The sequence below is a fragment of the Oenanthe melanoleuca genome, chromosome 3 (assembly GCF_029582105.1).
Source record: "Oenanthe melanoleuca isolate GR-GAL-2019-014 chromosome 3, OMel1.0, whole genome shotgun sequence".
Classification (NCBI taxonomy): Eukaryota; Metazoa; Chordata; class Aves; order Passeriformes; family Muscicapidae; genus Oenanthe; species Oenanthe melanoleuca.
This window is the reverse complement of record NC_079336.1, coordinates 80,496,561-80,508,932: the sequence shown is the minus strand read 5'-3', so window position 1 is coordinate 80,508,932 and position 12,372 is coordinate 80,496,561. Positions and strand designations below refer to the sequence as shown.

Sequence of the window (12,372 nt, the reverse complement as noted above, 5' to 3'; positions counted from 1 at the left end):
GAAATCAAGCACAGCCTTCTTGGGGCATTCTGTATCCTAGCATATGAAAACAAAATCATCTCTGACATTAGAGCCTAACACATTTGCCAAGCAAAAAAAAACAAACAGTTTGCAGTTCAGTTGTATAGTGTCCAGTCAATTTTTTTTTTTGTTTTAAGCCAAAATCTTTAATTATTTCAGTATGGGCAAAAGTTATGCTGCTCGGAAAGCAGCTACATATTTCCCACAGCACCAAAGATATCTAAGCATGTTTTGTGACCATCTTTGTTCCTGCAGTGGGGATGCATATAGTGCATTCAGACTTATTGCAGGCATAAAATAAATTAAAAGACTGGACTATAGATCATAGAAAATTGTATGCCAATAGCTGTGTGCAAATAGGGACAGGAAGAGGGTGTCAGCTGTGTCTGGAGAATTAATTTTCTGGGGTTCTCTATACCAAACTTGCAGAGCTGGCCATCTCCCCCAAAAGTGTTAGCTGCTTGGCTGTGAAGGGCAGCTGTGTGCCACTCAGTCCAGCAGCTTCTTCCCCTCAGATCTGGGCCCTCTTTAGACCTCCAGACCTCAAATCCTGGCAGGTCTTGACATAATTGTATGTACAGGGAAACTGAGCTCATGAGGTCAGGCCAAGGGGATAAATGCAATGAGATAATGGCCCATGACAATGGGAGTGAATAGTTCACTGGGTCTCTTGGAGATCACTTGCTCTGCGAGGAAACAACAACTAAAAAAAATTCCAAGTCTGCTTATGGAATGGAAAATGACTGGAAAACTAGTGCTTAGTGTAACATTTAGGCAATGGAAGAAGTCAAAGCATTTTTTCAAGAATAATAGATAACAGATGGTGTTTTTCAGGTGATATGGATGTCCTTTGGGACTTTCAGGAAGTTCCTCTGCAGACCATGGCAGAAATGAGTGATTGTACTTTGACTGGTTTCTTCTCAGATGAGCTCTTGTAACCCTTTTTTTTTGGAAGAGGGGTGGCATTGTGTGTTTTAATTGCCTGCTCTCAACCTGCCTGTTTTAGGGCTGCCTCTCATTTGCATACCACTTTCTCATGATAAATGAGTGCCTTGGTGAGAGCTCTCTCCTCTTTTATCCAGAGCCTGTAGGCTATGGAAAGACATTGCATACAGTTTTACACACACTTCGAGTTTACCAGGAGAAAAAAAATCTAGTTATTTACCTTCATTCACTTCCAATGCTTCTCTTTTTATCTTCTGGAACAGCCTGTGTGTTGAAAGTGCATTTTTAATTAAATTGTTTGCATCTTGTATATGTACAATACATTCACTTTGAGGGCATTTTTATTACAGTAGGAGGGTGGTGATAAGTAGTAAGTCTCAAGAATAATTAAAACGTGTGTTAACTTGTGTATGTTTTCAGTAGTGATTGAACTTCATGTTGAGTCTCTGCTGAGTCCAAGATCAGATCTTAATCAAGTAGAAAAGGAAGGAAGGGGTGATGGGGGAAGAGTTGGTTGTACTTACCTTTATAAGTTCTTGACAGTTTAAGATAAACATCACCTGCCATGTTTATTTCAAAAAAATTTTTTTAAAAAGTATATGACTTCTAATTTTTTTAGATATTTAGCTACTGGTAGTTTTTATGTTCAACACTTATTGAGGGAGAAATGTAGACAGTGGGTAATGTTGTAAATCAGCATTTGAAGATATCTTCATCTTTTCTGTGTATGGGTGTAGCCTTAGAGATTTGTTCAGTGTAAAGACTGAAGGGAAAAAAACAGAGTAACCTGGTAGGGCTTTAACTGCATCATGATGTGACAGAGTAAAGATTTAAATAACTAGAGGTTTCCCAGAGAGAATACGGTATCTCTTTGGTTTTTTCCTTTTACTTTGGGGAGATAGAAGTGCACTCCAGAATCAGTAAGATGCATGGTTTTGATCTGAAACTTTCATATTCTGTACTAAATAGTAATTAGTGATTTGCATTCATCGTGGCATACCAGATCCCAGTGTGGGAGAAGAAAAGGGCCTGATTCAAGGACAGTGATTGGAGTCCTATTGCATAAAATGCTGTGAAAAAAATGTTGATTTCTCTGTCTTTGAAGAGTATGGTTTTACTGTTTGCTTGTAGATGGTTTGACTTTGGTAGAGACAGCAGGTGAATTAACATGAATCACATGAGCTTTGCCAAGGATTCCATGACATTCATACCCAAGTCAAGCTGAGGCATGTAACAGTGTTCTGAAATGGATAGTAGTTCTGAAGTTGTCCCTAATATTAAACCAAATTCAATGTCTGCACTGGAGGTTAAGTGCTAGTTTAGTCTGCACGAATGTTATTTGCTGTCTGGAAGAGATCCATTAGTTTTAAACTTGTAAGTCAAGTAAAAGTTTATCTAATTAAAACCCTCTATTGAAATGCTTCTTGTATGAAGCAAGCTTTCAGTATTTCATACAATTATTGTTAGTGAATATACTAGGCTAGCCTTCACAAAACACTCGAAGATTATTTTGAAAGTATGACCTAAGGGGCAAAACCTGAGAGGGACAGCCACATTTCTCTTTTAGGCTGATAGGATTTTACAAGATTGATTGTTACTTTTTCCTTACAGATTGTGTCTGAGGCTCATGAAGAGGGGGTTGCCATCACTGGGAACAATACTTTCAACAACTGGAATTGGCCCAACGCTGTGATCTTTGCTGCTACTGTGATCACTACAATTGGTAAATATTTACTGTGTCAACCTTCCTAGCTGCAGTTTTCTGTAGGCTCTGCTGTGTTTGTACTCTCCCATTTCTGTGTCAAGGTAGCCACCAAATAAAGTCCCCATGGTTGAAGCTGCCTGAAGTACGTGTTCACCTGCAGATTCATAGGGGAAAAAAACAAGGGTTTTGGCACTCTGTGTGCGTGTACAGAAGAGAAAAGTGTGTCTTTCCAATAAGTAATGGAATAAAGGTGCTTTTGGGGTTGGCTGGTGTCATTCCAGTTCCATTGATTCATACACTTAAATTTCCAAATCATAAAATTCCAAAACAAAAGCATAGCAAAGTGTTCCATTAAACTAATACCTAAAGCAAGTGCATATGAGGTTTTTGGATTTTATACACACATGTCCTCTTGAGCTACTACTAAATTATCAGTGTTTCTGGCTTGTAGAACTAACTAGACTTTTTACCCACCTCTTAAAAAACAGGTGAAGCAGAACTGTTGCTTTTTAAATATCAGTACTGATTTGTGCTTGTAAGACCCTCTGCACTGGAAGAATTCTTCCTCCTGTGATATATAGGTTTTCAGGATTCAACATAATTTGCCTTCTGCTTTTACAGAAAAATCTTTTGTACATGGTGTTGTTGCACACTTGGTGTACCAACAATAAAAAAAAAAGTAATGCAAAACAACCAAAGAGGACTGAATGTAGGAGTCTTACTGTTAAACCATATTAAGTACTGTGGTTTTCTTTATTATTTAAAATTCACAATATCCAGCTTGTAATATAACTTAGGAAAAAATGTTGAAGTCAGTTACACACCTAAATAAGAAAACTCTGTCAGAAATTCAGAAAATAGGCTGCTGATTTTAGAACCTGAATCTGTAATGTCCTTGGGTTCTGTGATCACCAAATAAATAAATTCCTTTGAAATATCTAGGACATTCTTGCCTTGGACTTAACTCCCAAGCCCTTACCCTGCAAAGGTACCAGGTCACAAGTTAAATGTGTATAGTGGATCTTTCACCTGGGAGCTAGCTTCAGGATGAATTTTGAGTTTCATTCCATAAAATTAAATCAGTCAAGTTTTAACAGTGCTGCTTAAGATTGGAGCAACATATTAGAAGTTCTGAGATGAGCTTTATTTTCGATTTATCCCATCCTGTCCAGAAAAAGGTGCAGAAAATCTAGGGAATACTTAAAGTGCAATAATGGAATATGTGTTTGATAGAGTAGACTTGGAAGGCATCCAGTTTCAGAAGATGAGCAGCTGGAGTAAACCAAATCCCTTTTAGATGGTGAAGTGAGGAGTGCCCAGCACAGTGGGAGCCCAGAGAGTGTTGTTTTGTGCACAGGCAGAGCTGCCTTGAATCCTCTTCAAGAGCACACATGAGACACACTTGTCTTTTTCAGGTTACGGAAATGTTTCCCCAAAGACGCACGCTGGGCGTCTCTTCTGCATATTTTATGGGCTTTTTGGAGTCCCTCTCTGCTTGACGTGGATCAGTGCTCTGGGGAAATTCTTTGGAGGACGTGCCAAGAGGCTGGGCCAGTTTCTGACAAAAAGAGGAGTAAGCCTGGTAAGCCCTTACTTGTTTACCCTTGAGCTGTGTAGTGTTGATGCCTGAATTAAGCTTGCACTTCTTAACTTGCCTGCTTATCTCGTAGTAAATGAGCATTTGCACAAATACAAATTTTCCCAAATGTTGCATTGAAAGAAATAAAAGAGGGATGGGGTCTGATGTGTTAGTTCTGCAAGAAGTTTAGCAAACTGAGGTCTCATACAAACCTTTGGTACTATGTCTTATTTTGAAGACCTTTAGGACAAATGTACACGAGGCTCAATTTCACAGACATTTCATTCAAGCTCCTCAGGCACAGAAATGAAAATTGTCTGTCCTGCTTGGCTCCCACCTGCCTGCATGCTTGCATGACTATTTCCTGCTATGCAGCAAACCTACTGCAAAACAATATTTTGTTCCAAGTTACAGGCTTTTGGTTTTTTGTTTGTGGCATTTTGTTGGGTTTTAGTGGTGGTTTGTTTGGGTTTCTTTCTCCCCCTCCCTCAGTTCTAACTCTGCCCAGAAATAGGAGGCAGTGCAGAGTCATAGTGCCTGGAGGGCACTGGGATTGGTTTCAGAATCAGAGCAAGAAATTTCTTGGGTTTGCACCTGAGAAGAAAGTATAGGAAATAACAGTGAAATGCATGTATATGTGCTGGTTTGTGCAGAGATTGGCATGAGTGGCAAAGGGAAAGAAATAGAAATAAGAAAGAAAAACCTTGAAACACTTCTGATCTTCTGTATTTGAATGAGTACAAGGAAAATTAGAGGTACTGATGGTTTTTTAGTCTAGAGTGCTATGTCCATATCCCAGGTGAGTTTATAAAATACCAGTAATTCCTTAAACTCTTCCAAGAGCATGAAAGAAAACTGAGCAAACAATCTTTTTTGAGCAAACAGTTGTAATAATAGGGAGTTCTGCCTAAAAGAAAAAAAAAAGGTGTGTTTATTTCAATCACTTTTAGTGACTTTTAATTATGGTGGCTAAATTGTTAGCACAAAACTGAAATATCTGGTACTGTCAAATGATTCTTGGTGCCATGGGTGGGGGGGAAAAAATAGAGATCTTTCACTGAATTTTTCTTTTTTCTTCACAGAGGAAGGCCCAAATTACATGCACGGCTATTTTCATTGTTTGGGGTGTCTTGGTCCATCTGGTTATTCCTCCCTTTGTGTTCATGGTAACTGAAGAATGGAATTACATTGAAGGCCTCTATTTCTCATTCATCACTATCACCACCATAGGATTTGGAGATTTTGTTGCTGGTTAGTAATTGTATTTTATGTATTATTTCGTTACATGCATAGTGTGGGAATTCTACTTCCAAATTTATTTTGAAAATATGTTTTCTAAGCTTTTCCAGCACATTTTGCAGGATAGAAAATTCTGTTAATGCTGGGTACTGATCCAATGGACTAGATCTGGCTCTTCAGTGCTGGTGTAGACACCTAAGACCTTTATTGGGTTAATTTTGCAGCCAAGTTCTAGAGTTCATAAGTCCTTCAGTTGCCCCAGGTCTTTATTTCAGGCAAGGAGCTATCCTGCCCACCATGTTAGTTGTGAACCTTTGAATGGGATCCAGTATAGCAGGATGTTTAGGCATTGGGCAATGCTTTCTACACCTACCTAGAACTAATCAAGGGGGAGTCCTGAGCATATTCCCCTCTTCCTCCTGAAGTTCTTCTTTCTCTAAAATCCACTGCTTTGTTCAGCATTTTGGTCCTCATAAGTGGAACTCTCAATCTTTTTCTTAAGAGGGGTACCTATATATACATACTTCAGTGACAGGAAGAAGACTTGTAATTTTCAAACAGGAAAATGTTCACTTTTGTATCTTATAAGGAGAGGATAAATATCCTTCATTTTTATTTTTTGTCCAGTGGTCAGAATATGTGTGGCCAAGAAGTGAAAGATGTGGGTTCAGCTTTTTATTTCATTTCCCTATTCTTTACCTCTCTGGCCAATGTTCAAATAACAAGGCACTTTTTTTAGTGAGGAAGAGAGCAGTTCTCAGGGTCATAACTTCAAAGGTTTATCAGCTGTGAGTCTTCTTTCATTAATGTTTTTGTTTTTAATTTTCTTTAGGTGTAAATCCAAATGTAAACTATCACGCGCTTTACAGATATTTTGTGGAGTTATGGATCTACCTGGGACTAGCTTGGCTCTCACTCTTTGTTAACTGGAAGGTCAGTATGTTTGTGGAAGTCCACAAAGCAATCAAGAAACGGAGGAAAAAAAGAAAAGAGTCATTTGACAACCATCCTCGGTCTAAAAAACCCCTTCAAATGGGTACCTCAAAGGATGTCAACATTTTCAGCTTTCTTTCAAAGAAGGAAGAGACCTACAATGACCTTATAAAGCAAATTGGGAAGAAGGCCCTGAAGACAAGCAATGACAAAATGATTATAGTGGAAAATGCCAAACAAATGAATGCCAGTATAGATGTTCAGGTGACTTACACAAAGACTGAGTCATTTGAGTATGATGAAGCTTCCCTGGACATTCAGAATGGTCATGTACTGAGACCACTCCATAACAAACGTGTTGGAGACAGCCCTCTAGAAGGAACCATGTTTGTGAACCAGCTGGACAGGATTAGTGAAGAAGAAGGTGAAGTGTGGGACTCCAGAGACTATCGACCCTTAATATTTGAGAATGCCAATATAACATTTGTAAATGAAGATGATGATGAAGAGGAAGATATCTCAGATGATGAGGAAACATCAAAATCCTCTATGGATGATAATCTTCCAGAGGAATCTGAAGCTGCAAAAAAACTGGTAAAATTCCCATCCTCTGATGAATCTACCTTTACCAATAATGAGCTAGAACTTTCTGTGCCTTATGAACAACTGATGAATGAGTATAATACAGTAAGCAATGTGAAGGCTGCTACGTGAAGCATGCTGGACAATGGTTTTCCGAAATGGTCAGTGCATATTGAACACAGAGCAAGGAGAAAAGTTGATTTGCAGTTTCTCCTGTCTCTTGAAAACAAAAGCAAGTCCCAAACTAAGAAACTCCAGTATGCTTTTCCCATCCTAAGTTGGCTTCTGAGCCCGTCAGCTTTGCTTTTCTGAAAGACTTGTAAAATAACAGTTGAATTTGGAGTCCTACTCCTATTTTGGATTTTATGGTTCTTGAACAAAATAGAAAAGACTAGTTAATACACTGGATCTGCTCTGAGTTCATGCATTTCATTGAGGAAATACTTTGGGAGTGTAACTATACTGTTGCAAGACTGTTTTGGGCATCAGATATGTTCGGTTACTCCATTAGCCTTTCACCTCTGAAAACGTGGATTTGAATCCTGCTTTTATCACAAATGAAATCAAGGGGATTGCCCATTGTTGAGTTGTTACTGCCAAAAATACGGCGCTAGCACGCTGTACTTATTGAGGAACTTTGGATGGAATGCCAGGACACACAGATCTGAGCTGAGGTGTGCAGGTAGACTGAGAAGGAAGCTTCTGAAACATCTCTGTAGTGCTTGTCAAATTATAGTGAATTCTAATTTCATAAATAAAATACTAAAATTAACAGTTCCAAAGGAATGGATGGAGAAGGAGCCCTCTAACAAGGAGGAATCATCTGGGATGAAGCTTGCCAGTTGGGCTGCTAAGCTGCACATCAGCCCCACACTGTCAAAGAGTAAAGTGACTGATTTAAGTGTGTATGAGCACAAGCAGGATGCAATGAACTTTTTTAGTGTTGAAAGTGTCCTTCCACTGTCCATTTCCTAAAGGAAATACTTGAATGAACCTTATACAGTATCTGTGTACAGGTGAAGTTCTATTGACACTGTTCTCCTTAGGAAAAAATCACCTTGGGAAGCACAGATATGCTCCAAATGCCCTAATGCCTGTTAGAAGGGACCTATAGCACTGCTGCTGATCTGGGCAGTGTGTTAGTCAGTATTGTTGTTTGATGTTCCTCCCTGCCTTGGTACTTTAGACATGACTTGAATGGGAGATGATTTCTGAAACAGTTGATTACACTTCGTATATTTTTTTGGTTGTTTTTAGAGTTTGACTTACATGCATATACAATGGTTATTCTATCCCATTTGATAGAAGGTTGGGCAGTATCAAACCGTGGGCAAACTGAGATATGATCAAGTGACTTCAGGCCATAAGGCACTTTTTTTAGAAGGAACTTTGGCTCTAAGCTTCTAAAAGTATTATCTTTTGACTTGGAGATGGCTACTCACTAGAAGGAAACATGTCTGTTCATAACACGTAGTGCCCAAATTGTTTTGGCTACAAAGAAATTTTACCATGGTTTTATTTTTCTTTCTTTTTCTATATCTATGCATTAACCCTGACAACTCTTTCAAATGAGGCTGTTGATTATATGCTGGCAAAAGGTACTGACTTCAGTTTTATCCAATATATTTGGAACAGAAAATAGCCAAGACCTTTAAACCTTAACATGTCAGGTTCTGCTGATCTGTTTAGTTTTAGGATATTTAAGTCATTCTGGCATGTCCAAAAGTTTCCAGAGTTCAGCGAACAGTTAAAAGTTGTTTCGTTTTCAGTGAAATGCTGGCAGACTCACTAGCTCTGTAAGAAGACCTTATGGAACCTTGCAATGCTAATCTTAAATTACTGGCTATCTCTGATAACTACAAATATTGGCTGCAGCTTCAGTTGCTGGCCTGTTCCACAGAAGAAGGATATATGAGGAGCTGGTACTCTGACTGGATAGCCTTTAGATGGGAAGTTTTGAAGTTATCTACTGTGATAACAGTAAGGGAAGAAAAGGGACTATCTTTACTATTCTGTTTCTTTCCTAGCATTTTGCATATATATGGCATTTTTTCAAATAGAATATGAACACAATGGCCAAATTGTGGCCAACTCGTGTCCACTTCTGTTATACTAAACAACTGTGGAGTCAACATAATTTGATTTGTATTTAATCTGCAGTTTATGGTAGTGTTGTTGAAGAGAGATTCTCATTTGTAATCAAATTTTATTGTATTTATGCTATTTGGATCAGGGGTGGCTGGATGAATTTGACTTGTGTCTGAACAGGAAAGTGGGAGAGGCCATATCAAGATGATTCTTACTTACTCCTAGTAAAATACCTTAATCCCCACTCTTCTAAAATTACTCCAAGCCCTTCAAGTTTTTTGTATCTGAAGGGTTGTGGTTGACAGCTGTACTTTATAACTGTAAGAAATGTTAGGTAGGATTATGTGCATATGCGCAGGATGCTTGTGTAGTCAGTTTAGCCTTCTCTTTTTTTTTTAAATATTTTTTGTTTAAACAAGTCCACACTAACTTAAAAGAAAATGAGAAAGCACTCCATATAGCTTTTGTTGTCCTCCAACTTGTCTTCCATTATTGATGCAAAGATCAAAGTTTTAGTAACTGTTAGAAAGATACAGGACAACAAGGAGAGAAAAGACTTCCAGCAAGTGCGTGGAATGGAAAAGCATAGTCCAATCTTCATTTAAAAAACAAGAATAAAAAGAAAGAAAAAAGTCTCTTTAATACTGAAATAATACAACCCAGACACTTGGCTGGGCTGCTGTGATTGGGAGGGGATGCTGCACACTGGAACCCAGACTCTGTTCTGCGTAGCGAAGTGCACTTGTACGCCAGAGCTGAGAATAGATGGGATCTGTTTCATATTATCAAGCTAGATGTGGCTCTCTGGCCTTTCCCAGTGTAGTCAGCATAGACTAAAAGTCTGCATAATAAGTATCGTGGGATTTAAAGTAATAGTTTAAATTTATTAAAACAAAGTACAATATTCCCAGTTTTTCGGGGAAACATGATCACACCTCACAAAACTGTTCTCAAGATATCCCACCATGTGCCTTAATGTAATCTTAACACTGGGAAAAAAATTCCTCTTTACACAGGGGCCAACAGAATTGGTCTCATTAAGCCCTACATGTTTCAGAGTTTTGGAGGGATTTAGTTGGTGCATAGCTTTCATAGTGGCTCTCTCCAAAAAGCTGAACCATTCCCAGGGTTTTTAAAATTATGGTGCCATCTCAGAAGTGCCGAAGTGCTAAACAAGACAGATTTTTGCCTGCCTGTCTTCCACATCTTGAGAAAAGCAGCTGCCTGGGGGTTCTAAACTAATGTCTTTCTGCCTTCAGATTTACATGTAGTGACTTAGAGGGGTGTCCAGGCTGGATTTTGTTCTATTCAGCTCCAAAAGTGTCTCTGAATGAATTCCCCAGTGCTACCTGCTTATGTCTTATAGTTATTTCAATTATTTGGTCAATCTGGAAACATTTTCTTTGGATGCCAGTTGATTTCTTTTGGCTAACTAATAATGTTAACAGTTTTCTTAAAGCTGTGGAATTTATTTTATAGGTGAGACAGATCTCTTCCTGGAAAGAGAGAAAAGGGGGATTTTTAAACAAGGAAAAAGCTCAAAAGCATGTGTAAGGAAGGGATGGAATAGCAGTGAAAACTCTTGTTTCTAGCTTTTGCCTACAAGTAGTTTTTATTTCCAGCCACATCATGTGAAGGATGGGTTCACTTACTAATTTTGCCAAGATGAGCCAGTACTTTCAATTTTATTCTTTTTTTCAAAACTTAAATCCTGAAACGTGACCATGGAAGTCTGTTCCTACAAAAGGCCTTTTAAGTGCTGTAAGACTATGTGACCCCATTCTTCATGGCATCGTTGTGATGCTCCTTGGGTTTGTATTGTGCTATGGAAGCCTGTTTTTACCAGAAGGGCATCACTTTCAGATACCTGTCTCACATCAGGCAGCCTGACACATCTGATACACTGGTACGACGTCACTGAGGAAATACAAGATTGGAGTGTTACATTTTTCTGAACTAATGATTCGTGAGTCTGTTGCTGGCAATGGATATCACAGAGCACGCAGAATTAAAACCAGGCTGATAACAGATCCATGGTAACACAGCTGTATATGCGAAGTTTTTCTTTTTCCTCCAGTTGATCTGGGAGAGAGTAGAGACAGACGAGGAGAGCAAAAAGCAATATGTCTGTTGACTAAACAAAAGAACTTTGTAGACATGTAATTTTTGTGCCTCGTGGGATTTATTCCATTTGTGATGGATTTAACTTTTAAAAATTAGCTTGTCTTTCATACAGCTTTTGACATTTGTGCAGTTCTGACTCTTATCACTCCATAATATGCCTGTCTGTCTGTTCTTTGTTGCTGATTGTCACTGGAATCACACTGTATGTAAATATTTGCTAAGTCTTTGTAAAATGTAATTTATTTTAATATTTTGCAATAAAAAATTTACAATTTATCCTCTCTGTCATGAGAAGAATGGCAGTCAATATTTCTTTTTACAACTACCTACACTCGTAATGCACCTTACAGATGAGACTGGTCCTGGCCCAAAGAGCTGGAAGGTAAAGAGCCAAAAAAGCCAGTTGTTTTATGCAGGCAGATGCCTGAACTTGTATGGGATATTAATGACTTCAGTTCAATGGCATCTGGTCTTCAATTAGATACAGCATAGCTAAGTGTTATTCAATGTGGATTTTGGACAGTTGTAGAGAAATAAACTGCAGTTTATTTTAAGGGCTATGTTTTATCAGTGCTTTTAAAGAAGATGCACAGAGATGGGAAGTGTTAGAATTAATCAGTACTGTGATAAAATAAAATGGACATTTATGATTGGTATCTGAATCTCATGCCAGAGCTATTAAAATATGAGTAGCTGTTTATGAATTTTCCCAATATTTCTAGTAGCAATGCTCACCATTTTTCAGGCTAGAAGTATTTGCAGTCCTTCAACTCTAACAGTTCCCTTGGCAACACACTGGAAAATAGATAACTACCTGCCTTAACGAGCAGCAAAATGTGACTTGGTGATACCCATGGTAGAGATGGAGCCATCTGAAGAAACTGGGACAACCTCAGCCTGAGGAGGAAGAGCCTGAACTTTGGCACTTAGACAGCTGAGTGGAATTGCTGAGGCACGAGCTAGGAGAGTAAGGAGGTGCATGGGCATGGGAGCAAAGAGTGGATGCTCTCACATTTGAGTGAGGATAGCCAACCTCTGCTTTTCCTCCAGCTACACAGGAGCAGTGAAGGAGGAGGTGCCTGACTGGTGACTGATGCCGAAAAGAGCCAAAGTGGGAGGTGGCAGCTCCTCATGGAACTGAGGGCAGCACATAGCA

The 12,372-nt window shown here is 38.8% G+C and overlaps 1 protein-coding gene across 1 annotated transcript in view; it reads left to right on the top strand.

Moving 5' to 3' along the window:
- KCNK5 (potassium two pore domain channel subfamily K member 5) overlaps positions 1-11,492 on the top strand; it is a 35,147-nt gene extending 23,655 nt beyond the window's left edge. The window contains exons 2-5 of the mRNA XM_056487249.1: positions 2,578-2,689; positions 4,087-4,253; positions 5,333-5,501; positions 6,322-11,492. Of these exons, the coding sequence (XP_056343224.1) occupies positions 2,578-2,689; positions 4,087-4,253; positions 5,333-5,501; positions 6,322-7,136 (1,263 nt within the window). The 3' untranslated portion in view covers positions 7,137-11,492. The remainder of the gene's footprint in view (positions 1-2,577; positions 2,690-4,086; positions 4,254-5,332; positions 5,502-6,321) is intronic.
- The last annotated feature ends 880 nt before the right edge of the window (positions 11,493-12,372 follow it).